The following is a 23265-nucleotide window of genomic DNA, read 5'->3' as shown; positions in this document are numbered from 1 at the left end:
CCTGCCCAGCTGCCTCATGGCAGTCTGGTACCAGCCCTGAGCCCGTTCAAGTGCTGGCTGTTGCAGCCCCACATTGCACCCATCTGTCAGCAGGTAAACTGGCCGCGACCCTTTACAGGACCACGATGATGTTCTGCAAGGAGTGTCCAGATCTCAAGAAAGAATTTGAAAGAGAAACTAGCTTCCTCAGACCCAACGTTTACTAATAAATCAAGAACGCCAAAAGGGATGAGAAACAGCCGCAGGCTGTTTGGGGGTTCTTGATTTATTAGGGGAGGCAAGGTGGTATGTGCCTTGCAAGGCGAAAGGCCAAAGACACGCGTTGCTTTGGCCAGAGTTACAAGGTCCGTGGTGTTTTCCTTGAGGGACAAACCTCAGCGCTCCCTGGGACTCTACAGAGAAGCAGCTGTAACGGTGACACCGTGTGCTCCTCCACGAGGGTCACCGTTCAGTGACAGACTGTGCGTAGAGGCACTGACTCAACCAGGATTGGTTACCAAGGAGCAGAGATCAGTCACGTTTGTGCAGGAACAGCCTGTGCTTACACACTCACCTTTAGTGAAACGTTCTTCCCAAATGTAACATCACCTGAAACTGTGAGATGGTCCAGCTCCAGCATATCTGGTATACTTTCAAACCGCCGCAGGTAATCTTGTACCTTTTGGAGGGAGGAAGGAATAGAGACAGTTTAAAAATCCATCAGTGGGTTAAGACAAGCGTGGAAGCGTCTTGAAAACTCCTTTCTGGAATCTACACCTGGCAAGTATAAAAGCCCCTACTTTGAAAGCAACGTGGTGTTGTCCCTCCTGTCAGGGATACCTACGAGAAGCAACAAGGGCAGTATCCCAAAGCGGGGCAGGCTCTGGAGCGCGCACACAACCCAAATCACGCCTCCCCCTTCGTTGGCTCGACGATGGGGTAAAGGGGCAGCCAACAGCAGTGTGGCATTACGCATGCGTGCTACCTCGTTTGTAGGCCTAACAGTTCAACAGCCTAACGGTTCGTTGCAGAGCGTAAAGGGGAACACCCGGGTGGGCAGAGGTCGATAAACTCACTGCTATGGACTGTATTTTTATTCAGAGAGAGAAAACCAAAGTATAATTATGGGAGTTTACCTTTGTGAAAGAACTTCCCAGTTTGACAAGAGGCACGGTTGGAAATTCACGCTTCTCGCTCATCGTTAGAGATCCAGCATTAAGGCTGTACAAATTAGACATCACAAGCAAGAGATCTGATGTGGTCTTAACAGGCAGAAAACGACTACGAGGTACGTTTATCCCCAAAGAGTTCTCAAAACTCTTAATAGCAGCCCCAACTGCAGTCTCCAGCTGGATAACATTCAAGCCTCCATCCAGAGTCTGGAAGAGAAAACTGATGTAAACACAACCAGCAGGTAACGGCACTCGGAACTAGGGACAAGCAAGTCAGAGCTCGGCAGTTACGCACAGACCGGTTCCTCTCTGAGGGCAGCAGCCCCTGTTCAGCTACCTACAAACGAACAGTTCCTTTGAGTCAGTTTCCTCCAAAATCCTCCTGTCTGATTACCTTTGGGTTAACGATGATCTCCATGTCAATAGCGTTTTTCTCCTGCAGCCTTTTAATCGCAGACAGAGCAATCCACAAATTGTTGGTATTGAAGATTTTGAATTTTGACACAGACTTGAATTCATCCACGTGTGCTTTTGGGACCTGAGCTATCTCCACCAGCCTCAGCTTGTTTTCGTATTGCGTGAGCGTGCCACCCTGCAGGGGTCAAAGCAGCAGCATCAAGTCCTGTCCGTGACATGCCAGAGAACCAACCCCACCTCCTCCCCGCCGAAGAGACAGACTGTTTTGTTGGCATTTAAAGTTGAACCTCGGTGAAAACATGTTGTTTGCGTTCAGCTACCAGGTTACTAATTATAGAGTATGTTTAAAGTACAGTCAGAACTGTCTAACGATCATGTTTCAGCACTCCAAAGACAGTTAATTCTTCTAGTGAAAGTCGCTTGGAGTCTTTTGCAAGTGCTGCTGTTACCAGAAATCACCTTCGGCAGTGCTCTGCTAGGCTACCAACAAAATCTAAGTTAAATTCAGTAGTTCTGGTTTGTGGCACTTACTGGAGAAACCAGCAGCACTTCAGTGACCCAATTCTTCCAGTGCGTTTCTGTGGTTTTACAACTTCAATGAACACAGAGAAAGTCACGTTTCATCCCCATCCTCGTATTTAAAAGAACAGGGCCCAAGCGCAGTTACAGGACAAATCACTGCCCACTGGGAATATTTGATCCAGGTTGTAACCAGCTGCCGAGCTGTCGCACCCGGAGTTTGCACAAGGTTGAACAGGAGCAGGACGGCAACCACGCCAAGCTGAGCAACGGCCGGGCAGTTTTCAGTCAGCAGAGATGCAACTGCTGTATCCCGCCCCACGGAGTCTGCTGTAAGCATCCCCAGACATCCCTCCTCTAAGTCTGGGGAGGGTGTGAGGGTTGTGAACAGCAGCCTGCAGAAAACACTTGTGTTTTCAGTAATCGGTCAAGTCCGGGCTGTCCTCGTACGCTGCTGCCCAGAACCTACATCCAGTTTCTTCCACAAATTGGCACTTCCTGACCTGCTGATTTTGTGCAGCTCAAATAAATAGCTGTAAGGAAGACGTAAGGCGTGTTCAAGTTCGTGCACGCGGAAGCGATGCAAGGCCGAGATTCTCACCAACGTGCCGGTGACAATCTCCCCTTACCTTCACATCCGCCCTGGTCTTGTTTGTGACTTCCATGACAAATTCACAGCGTTTTCCATTGGGTGGGTTCATGAGGTGGTTGAGGATGTAAAGGTCCACGGTGGCACCCAAGTTATCTATATTGGATACAAAAATATATTCCTTCCCCTCTCCAATGAGGTTATCCAGCAGACCAGAGTTATAGAAGCTGGCATAGATATCTCCGTGGCCTGGGGGATACCAGCACTCTGTATTCTCTCCTGAGTAAGACACGTCCTTGGCTATGGGCAGCAGAGTTTCCTTGTTAATTCTAGGATACCTAGGAAGACAAGGGGTTTCGTTAGGCTCTCACCAGCTGGCATGAAGACAACCAAAACGCAGTAGTAAAGGCGGCCTTTCTCACACAGCTTCCGAGGCTACGTCAGTACGCTGCACTGGAAGACCCAGCCCCATGCCGAGCCGTCGCTGAGAAGCCGCAGAACGCGATCTCTCCGTAAGGACTTACGGCCGCAGTCCCTGACCGTGCTGCAGAACAGCTTTCCACCGACACGCAGGCTCAGAGCATGCCAAGCACACCCCTGACAGCATCAGCCACTTCAGGGTTTGTTTTGATCAGGAAGCCATAGTCTGTTCTCCTCCAGAGCCCAGGTACCCGAAAAGCAAATTAGGGAATCAAGTGGCCAGCACCCAGTACGCCATTACTCACACATTTCTTAAAAAACAGACCCCCACCCCCCACTCGCTTCTGCCTAACATAGAATCACAGAACGGTTTGGGTTGGAAGGGACCTTAAAGACCATCCAGTTCCAACCCCCCTGCCATGGGCAGGGACACCTTCCACTAGACCAGGTTGCTCAAAGCCTCATCCAGCCTGGCAGGGAGGGGGCAACATGAATATATGGCCTTCGATTCTGCTTAACACCCTGATGTTTCAGTCTTTTAAAGAGGCCCAAAATAGAGACTGAACACGAGTACAGAAGACACTACTGCTGCCTCAGCAGCTCAAACGAAAAACCCACACCATTTGGGATACGGAGAAACACAAGCTCGTTTTGCCTTTCGCCCCGAACGGAGAAGGTTTTTTTTTTTGATACCTGCTTTGGTTAAAAGTATAAATCTTCACACGGCTGTGACTGTATTTCTGCAAGATTTTCTTTGTGTCATCATCGGTGTTGAAGGAATTCATGAGAACAAGAGGAACATCGGTGTTGTAGGATTTGTTTAAATGCTGAGATGGGAAAGAAATGGTGAATTCAGCGTGTGCTGTTAGCTTTAGCTCCTGATACTTAAGATTTTGGGAGAAATAAATTATTAGATAAAACGGATGGGAAATAATAAATGCATGAGATATGAGAGAGATGCTTCTGCCAACAGAATGGATAATGAATCAGGTAAAGGAAAACAAATCTTTGTAACTAGTAAAGATAAGGTGTTAATTAACACATAATTAACCTTTGTTTTTAAATCCACACTGAGATTAAAAATTTGAAAAGCATGACACCACAAAAGGATTATTTTAAATTTCAGACTGTTGTTGATTGCAAAAGGCATGTTTTTCCCCAAATTACTCAAGTCTGTCGGGGTACAGTTTCAAAACCTCTTCCCAGCATGTACTTTTGAGCCTTTCTGGCATGCTACAAGCTGGACAACAGTATCAAGAGTCCATAAGGAAATGTCACAGTGTTAATTATTTGGGCATCTCTAAAGCGGAGCTGAACTACCCAAGAGCATTTCCACATGGACAGCACAGCAAAGGCAAAAATGAGAAAATGTGGCAGGGTCCCACCAAAAACAGAGCGTGCAGAAACATGACACTTCCGTGAGTTCAAAGCTTTGTATATCAGCTCATCTGTTGGGGAGTGTTTGGGATCATTACCCTCTGGTGGAGTCGGAGACTTCCATAAGGACACCTCTGAGAAAGCGCCCGCAAGAAGCCAAGGATTAGGTCTGCATTAGCTGGATATAAATTTACATGTGAGAGTCACTCCAACCAAGCACCACAGCGAGGCAAAAACCCTTGGAGCTGGAGAAGCTATGGGACAGGCACACCCTACTTCCTACTCTGGTGACCATCTTTGCTGCGAGAGGAATATTCGCCATTGAAAGCATAAGCTGAACTCTCAACACCAGCACCTGGTATTTTCCTTCTAAAGAGGAAGATGCCAGCGACCACTTCCAGCCTCAAGAGTTTTCACTGGACAAGGAACCTGGGGCTGCTGTGAAGAGCTTTGTTCTAGCGCACGTTAAAAAAGCTTTTAGAAGGCAAAACTTGAGCTTGGACCTGGAGGGGTGTGAAATAAGCCCAGGAGTTAGCCAGGCCAAGCCAGCTCTACAGTCTGACTGCTTGTGTTTCTTGACACAGTCACCACCGGATGGGTCAGTGTGCACAGGCTGAATTACACTTGTGCTAACTGGTGTGGAGTGGCCAGAGTTCAGTCACTAACTGCCCTGTCCCTTTCAGGCCTATTCTTTCTAAAGCAATTCTCCACATCCCGTGACCAGACCTCACTTCCCCCTCCTCTTCCTTCTGGCAAGCCTCCACCGTCACCTCTCAAAGGGTCACAGAGAAGATTAGCGTGCCTTGCTTCCCTCCAGTGTAGCAAAAGCCCATCAAAAGTTACCTCAATCTGCTGAACTGTCAGATCCAAGAAGGTGTTCTCATTCCGCACCCCGATAAGGCTTTTTGGGCCTTTACAACCCATGCTCGTGCCCAAGCCGCCATTTAGTTTCACAACCACCAGCTTGTTCAAGACAGAAGCAATGTTATCGGGCAATCCTCTGGCCTTTATCTTCTCATAGGGCTGGATCTGGAAAAAAAAAAAAACACCCAAACAACAACAAAACAACCCCACAAACAAAAAACCTCAGCAGTCAGGTATTCGGAAGGAAATTGCTTTCTCCTGAAAAGCTTCAGAACTGAACATTTGGCAATAACACCCACATTTTTTTAAGATGTGTGATGACTAAGCATTTGCAAAACGGGTCTGCAATAATCTGTTACAATACAAATAATCCTACTTGTTACTACAGCAGAACCTCCTTGCCAGGACCTGGTGACAGCGGTCACCACCGGCGTCACCCGGACGAAAAGGCGTCTCTGCTCTCGCAGGGCGAGGGAACGGACTGGGTGGCAGAGGGTTTAAGGAAGGAGGCAGGCTTACCGCAGCCCTCCTCTCATCCTGCAGAAGGAGAGGGGGGTCCTTCTCTGCCATCTCACTCCCTTCCCCGGTCAGGCCACGATGGGAGAAGACAGGCCCTGCGCGCAGGGCTCGGAACCCCTCCTCCCTGAGCACCTAAACCCGCAGCACATTTTGGTTTCTGATACTTGGCTCCAAGGTTGTCAGAGGCCATATTCTTGGCAAAAGTTTGGGTGTTTGACTCCATCTAAACCAATTTTCATTCCAACGAATAGTCCAATATAATAATTCCTCTCTCCCGGTCGCGTGCTACAACACGGAAAAAAGTTCCTAGTCCTTTTCCTGCTATTTTCAGGATGTGTTTGCCCAGCCCACGTTAAACCTTGCAGACAGTCTTCTGCCTTGCTGACAGCTATATGCTACAGGTTTAAAACCAGAGTACGGGCTACGTTTGGGGCAAGTGATGCCGAGAAGAATTCAGGCTTGTAGCAGCAGCGTGCTTTGCATTAGGCACTGCTTGTCCCCCAGTTCAGAGCACCCCGGTCAGAGAAACGGAGGTGACAGTGCAGTGGTAAGTATCGTGCCAAACCTGTTAGAGCAAAATCAATGCAATTATCATTTAGCCTGCCCTTCTAGAGACTTCTTTGGAAGAAAAGCCGTGGTGTTTCCATCTAGAGACTTCTTTGGAAGAAAAGCTTTGGTATTTCTGTGCTGTCTGTATTGTAGCAGCATGAAAATAATCTGAGTTCTGATAAGGAGTATGTAAGATCCACAGCGGATTTCCAAAACCAAGTACATACGGATCCACAGCGGATTTCCAAAACCAAATACAGAGTAGTTTTCAGAACTGTGTTTGCTTTGGGCAAGTCAGGCTGGGGTTCAAATGGAAATTCACGTGGCCCTGGAACAGGAGTCCTGTATCTTACTCGGATGTGCGGGGGCAGAGAGGAGAGTTTGCGCAATTCCAGCATTCCAGTAAGCCACAGGCAGCAGATTAGAGTGGATCCCTGACATTAGGGAAATTCTGCCTTGCACAGGATCTGGAAAGCTTATGGTATATATTTAAAGATAAGATCACTCCACAAGTTACAGCATAATGACTAACTCATTACTCAAACAGTGGAAACTGGCCCAGGAGGAACAACTTGCTGCAACTGCTTAAACTCATTCCCTTTAGAAAAAATTCCCAGCATGCAAGATACGTACTGCAAAAAAGCAAGTGATTAACTTCACTTGAAAGCCCTACTTTCTCAGTAAAATATTTTTAACTAGCATGAAAACATTAAATCCCTGGCCATCTTCAAGGCCAGGCTGGATGAGGCTTTGAGCCACCTGGTCTAGTGGAAGGTGTCCCTGCCCATGGCAGGGGGGTTGGAACTGGATGGGCTTTAAGGTCCCTTCCAAACCAAACCGTTCTGTGATTATAAAAACAGTAACCAGTCTGTGATTCTATGATTATAAAACAGCACCAGATTCCTTGCTGAAACACTCCAGCTGTTGAACATTAAGATACATGTCAATGTTGTGACTTAATTTTTGGCTCAGTGGGCAGTGTTACTGGGGAACAAGACAAATTGATAGTTTTATGATAGGTACCCATGAAAACAAAGATATGCAACTAAAATCATAGAATCATAGAATGGTTTGGGTTGGAAGGGACCTTAAAGACCATCCAGTTCCAACCCCCCTGCCATGGGCAGGGACACCTTCCACTAGACCAGGTTGCTCCAAGCCTCATCCAGCCTGGCCTTGGACACTTCCAGGGATGATGAGGTTTGACAAGAAAGCCTAGTAATTGCTTTCTTTTAAAGCAGTTTTTTAAAGCTAAACATCAGGGACTTCGCTGCTTGTTTCTAGCAGGTACTGGGAGTACAGGTACCCCCAGGCTGTTCCCAGGAGACAAGGTAACACCCAGACTTGCTGGTGACTGCACGATAAGCTTTAACCAGTATGTTCCATCTACGTGCTCTTAACTAAGTTACTGCGTTCCTACCTCCCAAGCAAGTTCGGGCTTTACTGCACCTCTTCATGTTGCAGAAGCAGCAGAGGTCCCCTGTGCGAAAAGACCCTGACCAGGGGTATGGGGTATTGAGGTAAGGGGCCTCAGGAGCAGTGCAGACTGTCCTCAGCTGGTATCACATTCAAGACAGATACAACTTAGCTTGTAAGAGTCAGACTTAAAAGGACAAATTAAAAGGAAAATTATGTATTTGAGCTACCACTTTCCAACTAAAGTCACAGACATGGTAGTTACACAGTTCTTATTTCACTCTTTCAGCAGCCTAGAAGGAAAATGTGGAGATAGCATGGCTCAGGCAGCAAAGAGTAGCACAATCACTGCTGCAGTTGTCTGCTAATAGTAGAGTTCTCCTTAGAGAAAGGAAGAAATTGATTAAACAAAGCAGGTGCGGTTGGCGTCCCAGTTCCTGTTTAATCTGTGGAGAATCCTAGCCATCGAACAGCAAGCCATTTTAGTCAGAGAGGCACACGGATCTGTCAGTAAAACCTGCATGGATTAGTAAGGCACAAGGGAGCAGCCATTTGCCAGCCAAGGCTTCAACCTGGATGCTAACCTTCGGACAACCAGAACTTGGATTCCTAGAAACCTACCTACGTTGCCACCATTTGATTCGCACATCTAAGAGAGAGTTTTCAAACCAGGTTTCGGGGGATCCCAGCAGTCTGACAGTGCCTCAGAGATTTGACTTTGTACCACAAGATGATGAGCCAAACCACAACATTGAGGCAATAATGCACTACCCGAGTGACCCACGTACTAAAACCGCTTTCTCTGGCTTTCTGCTACCTTGAACTGAGAATTAAAGACAAGCTCCTCCCTGGTTAACTAACTGGTTAAACACAGCCTCTCCAAGATCCCTTCCTCAAAAAGGCTGACAGCTGTAAATATATGGCTTAACATACAATTTCACAACTCATTATAAGTGATTTCATAATGCCCAGAGAAGCTGTGGATGCCCCATCCCTGGAAGTGTTCAAGGCCAGGCTGGATGAGGCTTTGAGCAACCTGGTCTAGTGGAAGGTGTCCCTGCCCATGGCAGGGGGGTTGGGACTAGATGGTCTTTAAGGTCCCTTCTAACCCAAACCACCCTGTGATTCTATGATTTATGCAAATTCTTACTATAGACCAAATACATTACTGAAAGGTATCGTAGCTGGACCACTTTGCTGGAGCACTAATATGGTAAAGTCTTCTCATTCCAGCTTTCTTACATGCGAGGGTGTGACAGCATTCGTTTTAGGCAAAAAAAAAATTCTTTATCTAGCAGTTATCAAGAAATTAAACAACTGTTCTAGTCACAAACACCTCTTTGCAATTAGTCACGCAGTGCCTAGAGATAACAGGCTTGTGCCATATATCACTCCAAGAAACAGGCAGGGTACGAAACGCTGTGAGCATAAGGGAGATATTAGTCTGTCTTTCTTGCTCTTTTCTCTCCGTGCCCTCTGCCACATCTGCTGGTGACGATGTCTGACCCACTGCAGCCTTTTCTCCCTCAAACCCTGGCACAGCGTCCTGCCTCCAGGTTATAAATTCCGCTCAGTTGCATCATCCAAAGATGACAGTAGGTTGAAATAAGTAAGGAAAGAGACAGCTGAGGTTGATAAGAGGAAAGAAGGTGGAAGATAAGGTGACAGCTAGAAATGAATGGGGTCCCAGGTCAGAGGGGCAAAAGACCCTAAACCAGACCTGAAATAACAGGAAACAAAACACCAAGCAAATTGTCAGCTTTCCAGTACAAAACCCTACTGCAGGGCTGGGGCATGAGACTTGGCAGAAGGTAACAGCAATGCCCACGAACACAAAGGTAAAACCAGTACATCTCATTGCAACATTCCTCTCCGCGCTTTAACAGCGGCGTTTTGGAAGCATCTCCACAGCCCTCCGTCAGTAAAGGTTTCAAAGGATGCATAACACAGGATAAGCAAAACTGGGGGCAGGCAAACGTGGCTCCGGAGCAGTTCAGGTGTGACTGAGCCCCGGGATAAAAGCCCCATGAGGGTGCAGCCCAAAATGCCTAGCCTTCCCGGAAGGGTACAGCCAGAAAGCAGCTCCCAGGAGGGCTGTGGTGGGATCCTGGGTCTGCCCCATGCCACAGTGCTGCACCCTGGGGACTAGGCACCAGTTCCTAACCACCAGCTCCTCCAGCAGCACACACCCTCAGGTCTGAGATAAGGCTCTGGAAGTCTTTCCTATGTGGGTTCTTGCCTGTATCATCAGGAGCCCGGCATCCTGGGAGATCTGCAAAATGAGTTTCTTCGGGTGTTTAAGCAGCAATCCATCGTTACGCCTCTTTTTAACGCCTAAGTTTTATACATAAAGTCTAAATTGCAGACCTCATTGCAGCTTTCCAGTATCTGAAGGGGCCTACAAGGGTGCTGGGAGAGGACTTTTTACAAGAGCCTGTAGTGATAGGACAAGGGGTAATGGGTACAAGTTGAAATCAGGGAAGTTTAGATTGGATATCAGGAAGAAATTCTTCCCGGAGAGGGTGGTGAGGCACTGGAACAGGTTGCCCAGAGAAGCTGTGGATGCCCCATCCCTGGAAGTGTCCAAGGCCAGGCTGGATGAGGCTTGGAGCAACCTGGTCTAGTGGAAGGTGTCCCTGCCCGTGGCAGGGGGGTTGGAACTGGATGGGCTTTAAGGTCCCTTCCCACCCAAACCATTCTGTGATTCTATGATTCTATACATGACTGACAAAATATTTTTTAAAAGTATAACTGTACTCAGACTTTGGGTAAATAAACGGCAACATCCGCACTATGTGAAGTTGTTAATTTTAAATGGGGAAGACGTAAAATGTCTTGAAACAAACCAGTAGCTGTTGATTGGCTTGTTTGTGTGTGAAGCTGCATGTTCTTCGCACCAAGTAGCTGTTGATTGGCTTGTTTGTGAAGCTGCACGTTCTCTGCACCGAAGATGAGCAACACACGGTGCCTCCATGTTTCCTACTCCTTACAGGCGTGAAGAGGGAACAGAATCGGGACCAGCTTAGTAATGGTTACACCATTTCTGCGGGGCTTGTACTCTTCCTTCCCCAGAAGTGGCGGAGGAGGATGACTGGAGAAGTCAAATCACCACCAGCAGCTTATTTAAAAAGAACAGCTGTAGGGTAAGAAACTGGACCTATTCACCTGTGAGGTCTGAAGGAAATACCCCACTCAGCTACTCTCCATTTAGCAGTGGGAGAAGCCTACCCTTCTCTAGGCATTCTCAAATACTGTTCTTCCTCTGCAATCAGAGGTTGCTCTTCATGGCCTTGAGCTGTGTTCACATCATCCAAAGGTTACTAAGCTACCAATGCTCGTCCCTTGCATCTAATCCTGGTTTCCAACATAATTCTGCCACATGCATAAACAACTGTTGAAAGAATACCAGGATGAGAAGGTTACTAAGTTGAGGCAGCCATAGCAACCTAGCTAAACATTGTGTTGAAGCCACTGCCTAAATACTCACACCTCCTGGTCTCAAAAAGGACCATTTCAGATTGCCCACACAAGTATTTTATGTTACAAGGAACACTACAGCCCTTCATCAGGAAACTCAGGACTGGCAACACAGTTATTCAGTTAACTTAAGACAGAGAAAGCTTTCAAGTCTGCAGAGTTGATTTATTTATAACTTAGCTGAGAAGCTCATTTCTTCCAGGAAGCGAGATACAGAGAACTAGGATACTGTTATTTAAAAAAAAAAAAAAAGAAAGAAAACAAACAGAACATGTATCTACAGGGCTTACCATATACGTATGTGCTGTGTACACACAAGCACGCTCTTTGAAACAGAGAAGGCTCTCTTGAAAATAGCACTAAACAGGGACTACAAAAGTCAGCTGCTTCAAGTATGAGGAAGTGGGAAACCAGATTATACATACAGTACCTTTCCTCAGTTGGACAAAAAGGCCAGATTGTGAAGTCTGCTGAAAGGGAAGCTTGTATGGCAATCTTTACAACAAGCCAATAAAAACTTTATCACTCACGTAACCATGCCTCAAGGGACTGCCAGTCAGCTACAGCTCACCCGAAAATATCACCAAGTACGGGAGGTTTACAGAGCTGGTCACCAATAAACCTAAAGTTCCTGCAACGGCACACCCTCCATAAAACAGAAGCACCTGACCTCAGCAGAACGGCGCACAGAGACAGGAGCAGCAACAGCTCTAGCAGTCAGTTACAGCGAGCAGCTCTGCAAGCAAAAAGAGGCACACGCTAGACTGGCCGTAGGTCAGTGACACCTTAGCGTCCCCAGGTCTCTGGTCATGCAACCCAGCACACCCGTGCGACTGAAATCGCACAGAGCGAAGCTCGGGCAGAAGCACCCCCTCTATTTAACAGCACCCACCACACTGTGTGAAGGCTTCAGCACTCCCCAACAGGGCTGTGGGGCAAATAAGACAACATCTGTTCAGCCTCAGGCAACCCAGAGAAGCTTCAAACCGAGCTGTAGCAACAGGTTTGTCTGTCAGACCGGGCCATCTACTCCCTGCAGATCCAGGGGATAGAACAAGTCAAAGGAACCGTTAACAGAACAGGACTTTTTTTTCGTTTGAGATTTATTGCTAAGCGGAGGCTGGGGTAGGATGAAGAAAGGAAGGATACAAAGGACTGCACTATTCCAGTTCCAACTGGAAGCTGCACCATTCTCACCAGTCGTGCCAAGCTCTCACAAAGAGAATTTAGACCTTAGGCACTACCTTACAACAGCTACGGCTGTGCCAGACGAGAGTAACAGTGGCACACTCTGTAAGCTTGAGGTAAAACAATTCTCATGCAGGAGAACTCAGTCCTTTGCACCTCATGCATCCCTTTCCTTCCTTTTACCCTTCCTTCCCGTTAAAAGGACTACTGCGTACAAGAAAACCCTTTTGCAATCTTCTAGATGCTATGCAAGGATCTTTGATATCGGGTTTGCAGAATGCTAATATGCAAAAATCAAACACAACCGGAGCTTTTTGATCTGGTGCAACCCCTCTCATTCCAAACGCGTATCCGTTCAGGAATACCATCTGTTCAGAGTTACTTTATTCTATGCACAGTTCATTTATTCTGCTGCAGTTTCCAAAGGAAACAGGCAGAGTGAGTGAGACGCACAGGACACGGATGCAGCGTCTCAGTGCTGCAGGATGCATCTGAACAAACCCTAAAAAGTAAAAGATCCTGAAGGTTACCAGCATGGATTCATCAGAAAGGCAGGGAGAGCTGACACAGCACAAGGGGTCACGAATGCAGGTAGTGACAGCAGATGGCCAATTCCAAGTGCACACTGACAGGAATTAACAGACATGCACACATTCTTGCAGTTTCCATGTAAAAAGACTGCTGCCCAAGCTACTAAGCTACTTTTTATTTTTTAATACTCTAACTACACTAATCCTTAACAATCCCCATACCCACAGCTCCTGACATCCCAAAAGTCAATACTGGAATTAGTTATTATGGGGTCAGGGTAGCTACATGCTGTCAATACAATTGCTCTCCCCCAAAAAAGCACACAGTGCTGCCATTTCACTGAGGATGTATGTGGGAAGTTCATTCCAAGTTCCTAGAACTTTCCAGGAACAGAAACGTACAAAACCCAGACTCTTGCCGCGTTTCATGAACAGTGTTCAGGCTGGGTAGACACCTCGAAAAACCACCGTTCTCGTTAACAAAGAGATTTTGAACAGTGACTTCAGGTACAACAGGAAGCTTAATGAACGATTCACTAGCAGCAGGATGTACAGTCTCAGTGCTGAGCACAGGTTAGGAGAGCAGTGTGCCTAGCTCTTCATTCCCTGCCGTCACTTCCCAACCACTCTGAAGCCAACACCACTCCGTATTAGACTGCAGACAGATTTAAGGCATTTAGATTTGAGCCTTGGCTGGGTGGGATGCGAGTCACACGCAGAGTGTTCAGACACCGTCAGAACAGCCAGAAAAGTTCAAGGCTCACTACGTTCTTGCTTGACTCACAACACAGCTCTCCAAAAAGAATAAAGTCTGCCACTCAGTTCAGGACCAGACTGCCTCAAAATCTTTTGCTGAACTGCCAACTATCCTTGTATGCCTTCACGATCACACCTGGAACTAGCTTATGCAGAAAACTCAGCGCAAAACCCTGATGAAGTTAACTGTTCCACCCAGGCCCTCAGTTGACTGGGTGTAGCATCAGCTACAAATTTTATGTTGTAACTCCGCCTCACTAAACATTTCAGTTTCTCTTGGCATAGGCACTGGAAACGACAACTTGGCAATGAAGCCCTGGATCTTGAAGGGTCATTAATTCAGAGAATAAGAAATGTCACAAACTCCAATTCAAGCAGGATCCTTGCAGCATCATGGCTGCTGGTTGCCAGTGGTATGACCTAGGAGTTCCAGTGATGTGTAGACACTAACATGCAGAACTTTCTCACCACCCACGAGCATATACACAAAGCATAAGAAGTACTCCACAGTAATAGGAATGAATTCTTGCTCTAAGGGTTTGGAACAATGAACTTGACAAGTGCTGACAGGGAAATACTTCAGGAACAAAAGCAGGCAGGAATGACATGGCTTACAGATGCGTGGCTATGGTGCTACTTACTGGAGACATGCCTCAAACCTGTGGCTGGGGACTGCTCTAAGGTGGCATATCTAGCTTCTTTTTGGTTTTGCAGACAAGGTCACAGAAGTGATTTTCAGAAGAGTTTGCGTAAGGCAGTGTTGGGAGCTTGACTAACAGACTTCCGAAGCATGCTCCTACTGCAGGAAGGTTTGAAAGAGCTCTTCAGAGACAGACAAAATGAGCATGAGGGCTGTCACCATGGGTAGACTGGAAAGGAATACACCCCTCTAAGTCAATACATACTTACAGAACAAGGAAATATTTACTCAGCACCCAGGGACAGTTTTAGAAATAGCACCAAATGAGCCCTTAAAACCTGTTTCCAGAGTTGAATATTAGGAAGACACTCTGCTTTTGAGTAAGAGCATGACATCCATCCTTTTTCTTCATGTTATAGGTCATTGAGATGACAGCTTGAGCTGCAGACAAGAATCTGACCACTGGAGAAACAAACCCACTAACAGCCAAGCTCCTTTCACACTCACATTGCTTCAGATGCGCTCTCTACATTCCAGATGAGGTTGTGCACTGCTCTTCTGAGTTTAACGTGATCACTGCAGTTCCTTCAGAGGCCTCCCACCAGGACTTTGCTATTGCTTCCAGCTCAATCAATCAGGCTGATCACCGCAATCTCTATCAACAGGATTAAATTACACTTGCCATGTCCACATCCTTTACCTTGTCTCCTTGGTACACAGCGCTCTGACTAAGCTCTGACCCAGCGCTTTCTTCTCTGAATATACACAGTAATGGGTCCTAACTGGTCCTAACTATGCCAGCTATCACTGTAAGCCTTTGCACACATGGAAGCAAAAAAGAGTCAGAAGTTTACCAATATAGTGTGAAATAGGTTCAGTCTTCTGTTACCGTTGTCTGGAGCTTATAACTTGCTTGCCCATTGGTGTTAGTTGTTACACTGAAAACATGGAAGCCAGGGATGAAATCTCCCACTGCAGAGAAAAACTGAGGAATTTAGGAGACAATTGGAATTTCTGTTCCAATTTGCTGACAGAAGCCTTTATTTGTCAGTAGATGGCACAGGAAAGAACAGAAAACTACATTCAAAGAACAAGTACACTGGATAACACACGAGATGACTCACGGGAGTCTGATCAAAAATTCTGCCCCTGAATAACCCCATGGCATTGGGCAAAAGCCTGGAACAGCTTCCTCACTTAACCTGAAACTCAGCAGTTCCTTAAGTAAAATGGAAATTAAAAGACAAAGCCTATAAATACAATAAACTATTCATGAACTTTAAGCTGTTAAGAAAAAAAAAAAAAAATGAAAGCAGCCAAAAAATGTGCCGCAGTTGGTTGTGGGTGTTTTTAATACATACACACATGCAAAAGTGCGTGCGCCTGTACACGTATATACACCTACCTACATGCACGCACTTGCGTACCTAACAGATACTTTGAGGTCTACTAGGTATCAGCTGGAGATTAAATGTGCCAGAATTCAGTGCTTTGGACTCATCAAGCAGCAAACCGTTAGGGTTTGTTAAATTCACACTGGGGAGAGTAGGATGTTGCTTTCTAGGCCACGATACTTGGCGCGCGAGATTCTCAAAAGCGGTCAAGCACTCCGCCACCTCATAAAACAAGATTGTACGAGCAGGCAATTAATTATACACGACTTGCAAGACTACCAACCAACTTTCCAAACGAGCCTTGTGTGTACCATCCTCTGTGCTGTTCCAGCAAGACCAGGAGGAGAGTACACTTTTTTTTGGGAAAGAAAAACTCAGCTAGAGCTGAGCAGCAGCACTCAGAGGAATTCTGCATATATTCACAGACGGATAACTGTCCCAAAGAACTCAGTACTGAAGTTTTTATTCTGAAGCCCTTCTAAAATTATCACTCTCTACCTCTTCTAAAAGCTCCTACTGTTCTCTGGGAGAAGTTACACCACAGGTCACCTGAAAAACATTTTGTGTAAGACACTTTCACTTTCCACATTACATTCCCTACATAACTGACCTATTAAAGAGGTGGTGGAGGCAGAATAAATACAAACAAGGTTTGACATTGGCAAGAGAATAGGAAAAAAGCCACAGCAAATCCAAACACAAAAAAACCCCAAGAACTACTAAAGAACATTGAGTGCTCTGAATTTTTAAGAGCACTCAGCCAGCCTCCTCTCAGATCAGGGAGTCTCTAATATCAACTTATCCAAGGAATCTTAAAGCAAGACACATTTAATATGAAGTGAAGAAGGCACACCGGGATGTTTGCTTGGGGGTATCTTCCCCTAGATTTCTTCTGTGGTGTTTGCCAAGTATTACCAAGTATGACTGATTTGAAGTTTGTGCTAGGAAGCAAGATTTCTTCCAAGATCATGCACACATCTCACCTAAGCTGAAGTGACACGATTTTGCAGGAATCTTAACCCTTTTGGGTTTGGGGTTTTGCATTTTGGTCAAAAGCTGCCATATAGGTAAGGGACACAGATGAGAATGAGTCAGTGCAGGCCATAAGGAAGAAATACACCCTTTCTAATCTTGCTCTCCTTCCAACCCTCTGTGACCTTAAGTCAGACCTTCGTCTAACTTCCTTTTCTAAAGGGTTTACCTTGCCTGGGTATCTCCCATCAGTCTATTTCAGCGTCTTATCATAACCTTCCTGTTTGACATTTGCTCCTAATGTCCTACCCGGTAACTTTCAGACCTTTACAGAACTCAAAAGTTTTTGCACTGAAGGTGTACAAAACTTTAAGAACAGACAACAGCTCTTCCTTGCCACAAAGCAGCCCATTCACTCACATCAAATTGCTGTCATTTAATCCCAGGTTTATCTTGACACAAGGAACAGTTTATTCCTTTCATTGTTGCAACTACCTTTTTACACATTTGAAAGGCTCCACAGAGCAACCCCCTTTTCTTCAGCCTTCCTTGTAAGTCATGTTACCTAGAACTCCAAATTCTCATCTTGGCTTCTTCAGTCAATGTGGATTTTTCTCCCCACAGCAACTCTTCATTCAGTGTTCAGAAGAGAGACATCACATGTTTTTGAAGTTAAAAGAAAACACTCAACCTTGGAAAAACCCTAGACTTGCTCTATAAGAGCATCATTCTTCCACACTTTAGAGAGCAGCCCTGCATCTGTTCTGGAAGTAACTGGACAGCCTGCCTTTCAGTTGCAAACACAGCCTCGACTGAATCACCACAGAGAGGCTAAGAGAAACCACAGACGTGCAAGGACACAGAAGTCCTGCAATATGCCACGATCGCTACGCGGGGAAAAGCAAGAATTCATAGCACAACTACACTGTTAGTTACACGAGAGTCAGAAGACAGCGCAGGGCCACAGATGAATCAATGAAGTGAGGTTAGGTTTAATAGGAAGTGTTTATTTCAGTACTAAACAGTGCTGAAAAAATATTCAGTGCTTTTTCAGCAGCAGCAGCTCAAGTGGCAGGTGGTAAGTTCTAACAACATAGAGGACATTAGAAAATTAGGCTCAAAAAGCCCCCACAGTCAACTTGTTTCAGACTCCTTGCTTCCACTGAGCTGCTGTAGATTACAGAAGCTGCTAAGTGAGCTATATAACCCGGCCCACTTGCCGTATGGACCTTTCAAATTATTTAGCAGAATGGATTGCTGGAAACGGTCTCATCATGAGACACGCATCCTTCTTTCACCGGCAGGAGGGAAGGGGGAACAACAAGGGTCCTACCTACTTCCCGTCTAACGCAAGTCACCGTTTCCTCCAGGGAAGGTGGCATCTGTCCCATTCTGTTCTCCTGCTCGAAGTACAGCTAACAAAACAACACCAAAGAACTTGATCCGTATGTTACGCAGGACCTGACGTTCAGGAGCACATACAACCTATGTCAGTAAAGAGTTACTTTACAGTTAGCACCCAAGGTGCTGTCCTCTGTGACCTTACAGCACCACAGCAGTTGCACCCATAATCCAGGTGACTACAACCTTTGCTACGAGTAGCAATTACCAGTTTCATGCTCCCTGCAGACTGTCACCTCACCAAAACTTACAGAATCTTCTGGAGGTCTCTGAATCTTCCCCCAGTCCACAGATGGTCCCTTTTCTTGCAGGAATCGATGAAACAGCTTCTTAAATCCTTCCAGGTCCTTTTTAGTGTGCTACGAAGAAAAAAATGCACTAGTTAATGCTGGTATTTAATTCATACCTATGCAGTCATGGAAGCATTTCTACAAACTTGATGTACAGTCTATTCAGAAGGGCAGTTTTATCAGCACTGAAGTACAGACAAGCTAAAATTTAAGTAAACTTCTAAAAGGTACCAAAAGCTCGTTTCCACTAAAACTCAAGGCAAAAAGCCAACTAAAAGACAAGTCTTTAGTCAAAAACATAACCCTTAGAATTTGGTCTAATCTTTAGGACAACAGCTTGACCCTCCCCTCTCTGTAATCCATTAAAGATTACATAGAACCTTAATAACTAAAGATGATTAAACACTTAATAATGACTGTCACCCAGTTTATATAAAACTGAGTCTCCTGCTGACACTGAATACAGGGTACTCTTCCGCATAGGATCAGAGCACGTCCTGAAAATAAGGATTGTGGTATTCTGCGATTTGTCTCCCTCTATAATATTTGCCTTAATTTCCTTGATGTAATTTCTCATGCTTTGAGTTGCACCCACATCACGCTCTTACCTCTAGCTCATTTGAATGTGCCGTTGCAAGTATCTTATCAAGTTCTACTTTCATTGAATACTCCAGCTCTTGTCGAATGACTTCCTGAAACTGTGAAGTGCCAGCTTGAGACATTGCTTTGCTGAAATCTTAAATAAAAAGAAAAACAAGGGTTAAAGGAAAAAGAAAACCAGCTTATTCAGACTACAATTAGCCGCCTTTTTTTTTTTTAATAATTAATGAATTTATATAATCTAGTCTTATTCTGTTACTGTGCCAGCACTACAGGAATCTACAGGTTTTGTTCTTGGTAACTTAGAGAACAGGTCTTAAACTGGGGCCACAGAACAACCACGCTTCTCCCAAAACTCAAAAAAGGTCCCAAAAGACCAATGATTCCTCTCAAGAACTGTCCAAAAATCCACACTTTTTTTTGCTAGAGTCCAAGAATTCACATCCTACTGCATCAATGTACTTTGCCAAGTAGAAGTGTGAAAAAGCTTTTCACTAAAAACAATCCTTTTACGCAGAACACTGATCGAGGGTATCCTCCTCACACAAGCAACTAAAAACACAGGCTTTAATTATTTGTACAGTGCCCTTTCACACATCTTCAGTTTGTTCCAGTAAATATTCCCTCACGTTATCGTATTTTCATACTACAGCACGCATTTCGGTTACTAGGCAACCTAGAAAAATCAGTCTATCACTTCAGCATTTGTTTTGCTTTTGGAAGTGATAAATGTGAAAAAGAGTAAATAGGCGAATGTTCTCCGTACAGCGAAGTCCACACCACAGAAAGAAAGGGGAGATAATATGACTTTATTTCCCAACAGCAAGCATCTGAAGCGAGTGCGTTCTGAAAGACATTCCGAGTGTGCGCTCTCAAGATCTCGGTTAATTTAATTTCTGCCAAATCCCTTGAGTAATCACTTCTCTTTAACAGAATGCGATGTATTGCCAAATATAGCTGGATTTTAGAAACACCCTGAATATCAGTGCAAAAAGGGCCAGGAGGAAACTTTGCAAGCGAACAGAGTGATACTGCCAGAAAACACTGTTAGACGAGGAACCTGCATTTAAAGTTTACTTATTTAGAACATGCATTAAAAGACTATTGCATTGAGAATGCCCAAGAAAGCCAGAGGCAGTTCATTTTAATGCAATTTTTATTTGATTTTATTTTTTTTAAGCAAAGTATTCCACAGCCTCAGACTCAGTGACAGTATCTAATCCTTGCTTTGAAGCCCACAGAAGCCATTTTCCTGACTGCACTGTTTTGCAGGTAGGGGGGGAAAAAAAAAAAACAACAAACCAACAGACAAGTGCTGCAGTGCACATACTGCGTGTGGTGCAACACAGGGGAAATGCCAGCTCAAGATGAACACTGCAATGCACGACAGGTCCTCTTTTTAATCACACGCTTCGTTTAGTAGTGAAAAAGGGAATAGTTAAAAGCCTGTTAGGTGTAGCTTTCCAAGTCAAGTATCTAAAAACATAGACAGCTCTTCAATAGGAAGCACCTCCTCCTACAGAAAAACGAGGAGGTCTGTACCAGCTTAATACTTTCACGCCACGCTGCCACAAGCACTCTCTTTTCACGCACAGATATTTGGGTTGATGCATACCAAAACCGTTTAAAACTTCCAGAGAAACAACTGCTAGGAAGTACTTTCATAGGTTTGGAATCCTGCCTACAACATGTTGTAATACGCGACCTCTGTTACAGCAACAACAGTGCCCACTTCTTGCAGTTCATCACCCTGTCCAACACGTGCACCTCCCAACATGATGCAACGCATCTCGGATGAAGCTCGGCATACATCAAGGGTTCACCAGAGACCATCGTCCGTGCTGTGAAACACACCGAGGCTAAGGACAGCAGAGACAGCTAGCAACACTCCCGGGCTGCCACGTAAGTAGGAAAATCTTGTTCACTCCTATTAGCCAAAAGACTTGTATCTACCAGATAAAAGCATTTAGAGATTAAGTAACATCACAAACAAAAGAAAAAGGCATCATAAAAGTAAATGTGTGATAATGTCCTAGTTTTTGTTGTTTTTTTTTTTTAAATAACACTATACATTCTCCACAACTCGGCGAGCAAATGCGAAACACGTTTGATGACCAACAGCCTTGCAAAGCAAAGCAAAGCTGTCGTTTTTCCCAAACACCAAGCCTCAAGCACGCAGACCAGCCAGCTCCATGGGATGTTTCCCACCACAACCCAGCCTGCCAAAGCTACCAGTGCCGACAGCCGCACCCTGGCAACAGGGAATATTTAAGCTTTACAGTGACCGTTTAACCACCACTGCGACCGCTCAGTCTCACCCAGATTCCACACGCCAGGGCATGGTTGCTTGCAGAGAGCATTACTAGTGCTATTAGTACTATTATCATCATTTTGGGGAAAGAGAGAGAGGAAGGACATGGCTGGAGCCCATAAAAACATGCATTTGTCTGGTGCAGGAAAAAGCGTCTATCCTGCATACATGAGAATTTGAATACAGTAACTAAGCAGCCAAGAGAGACGGCAACTCAAAGCTGCTCTGGTTTTCATGTGCCATTGCAAGGCAGAGGCTTTTAAGCATTTATCTGAAGAGATGTCCCCCAGGATTTGTACTGGATGGCTATCCACAGCACTCTCTAAAGGCTCTCCAATCAAGGCCACAGGAACAGCATCGAGGCATCTGCTCTAAACACAAACCCAACACTAGCCTTTCCCTTGTTGCTGCCCCTCAGAGTTTTGGGCAAGAAGCTGGTATTTATGCATCTCTGCTTACCACTAGCAGAAAGACAACTGCAGTCCTTTAACATGAGCTGCTGTTGAATTCAACAGCCCAGGTGAAGGTTTGTTTCCCTTTTTACCCTAGCAGCAATGAGGAAGTAGAAAGGCCAGGGCAACTGCGTATCTGAAAGCAGTTATTTCCTACAGGCAAGTACAATTTCCTAAGGCTATAATGAAAAGCAGTAATTGTGCCTTTAAAAATCAGATGGGAGGCAGAGGTGTTGGGTAACTGCAGGAAGAAATCTCTAAGGGTACGTGCGGCCATAATTTCCCAAATTATTTTTAAAAATAAACGCCCCTTCTAAGCTATTTCACAAGCAACGCCTCAGATTTCAGCCTAAACCCACTTTTATGGGATGAATATTCTTGAACACTCATCTGAATTCAGAGAAGGGTGGGATAAGGTAGTGGAAGTCCCTTGGGGGACCAGCCCACGCAGGAAATTAGCACAGAAGAGCATGACTAAATATCTGAGGCTTTGCAAAAATGACCACCCAGCGTATCTGATTTTAAGGTCTTCAGTAGAAAGTGCTTCCTCCTCAAGTAGCAGAGGAAGGACAGCTCTTTAATCCAGTTTGCAGCCGTGTCTGACACCCCGGGAGTTTCACTCAAACCCTCCCACCCCCACTGTTATTTCTAGCATGTGCTCTGCTCCCCCTGCTAACCTGCCCCCTGCCCTCAGGGCACGAGCTACAGCATACAGCAGACTTTCTGCAGGTTTATGATACATAACTTTATAACTGACATACAAAAAAAACCCCCAAAATATGATAAATCCGATCAAAGTAATAAAAAAAAAAAAAAGAGGTGGTCTAACACTATCAGAAACAAAATAAAGGACAGATGTCCTCAGGAAAACTGCCCGAGCAGTGACCCCACGCTCAGGGGTTTGCACGTATTTCCTTTCTGCTGTCCCTCCCCTTACTCTACATTAAAAGCAGCAAATGTGTCAAGGTTGATTAGTTTTGTTCATTAATTCGCCCAGAAGAGAACTTTGCTGCTTTGGTACTCAGTATAAAAGACCCAGCACAGGAGAGAGTCACGGGACAAGTCAAGCAAGAAATCCCCTCTCTTTTGGAAAAAAAAAAAGAGAGAATCCTTTGGGTTGAGGGCTATGAATTGTAAGTATACAGAAAGACCTACAACAGAAAATTATTTAGGTCCTCTTGGAGCCAGACTCCTTGCGTAAAAATCAAGAAGGGTGACCAGTAAGTTAAGGCACGCGGCTGAACTTTAAGCGCTCTACCCTTGAACCCTGTGCTGAAGGTAGAGAGTGAATGCCTTGACTTCCACCAAGTCCGCTGAAAGTTCAAGGCGATTTTTATCCCCAGCGAGGATAAAATTCTCCTAAAACACCCACGCTGTAACACGCAACGCTAATAAGTATTACTCGGTTTGATTTTTAGGACTGAACGTACCCG

At 45.3% G+C, this 23265-nt stretch overlaps 1 protein-coding gene across 1 annotated transcript; it reads right to left on the bottom strand.

Moving 5' to 3' along the window:
• Positions 1-541: 541 nt before the first annotated feature.
• On the bottom strand, positions 542-19209 carry UGP2 (UDP-glucose pyrophosphorylase 2). Its single transcript, XM_010152821.1, has 8 exons — positions 19078-19209; positions 18431-18538; positions 5317-5502; positions 3790-3923; positions 2717-3014; positions 1546-1743; positions 1116-1358; positions 542-658 (listed from the first exon to the last, which is right to left on the bottom strand). The coding sequence occupies exons 1-8, from the start codon at positions 19189-19191 to the stop codon at positions 542-544; spliced, it is 1398 nt and encodes a 465-aa protein (XP_010151123.1). The 5' UTR covers positions 19192-19209.
• Positions 19210-23265: the final 4056 nt, after the last annotated feature.

Source organism: Eurypyga helias, unplaced genomic scaffold (assembly GCF_000690775.1).
Source record: "Eurypyga helias isolate BGI_N326 unplaced genomic scaffold, ASM69077v1 scaffold18195, whole genome shotgun sequence".
Taxonomy (NCBI): domain Eukaryota; kingdom Metazoa; phylum Chordata; class Aves; order Eurypygiformes; family Eurypygidae; genus Eurypyga; species Eurypyga helias.
This window is presented reverse-complemented; position numbering and strand designations above follow the sequence as displayed.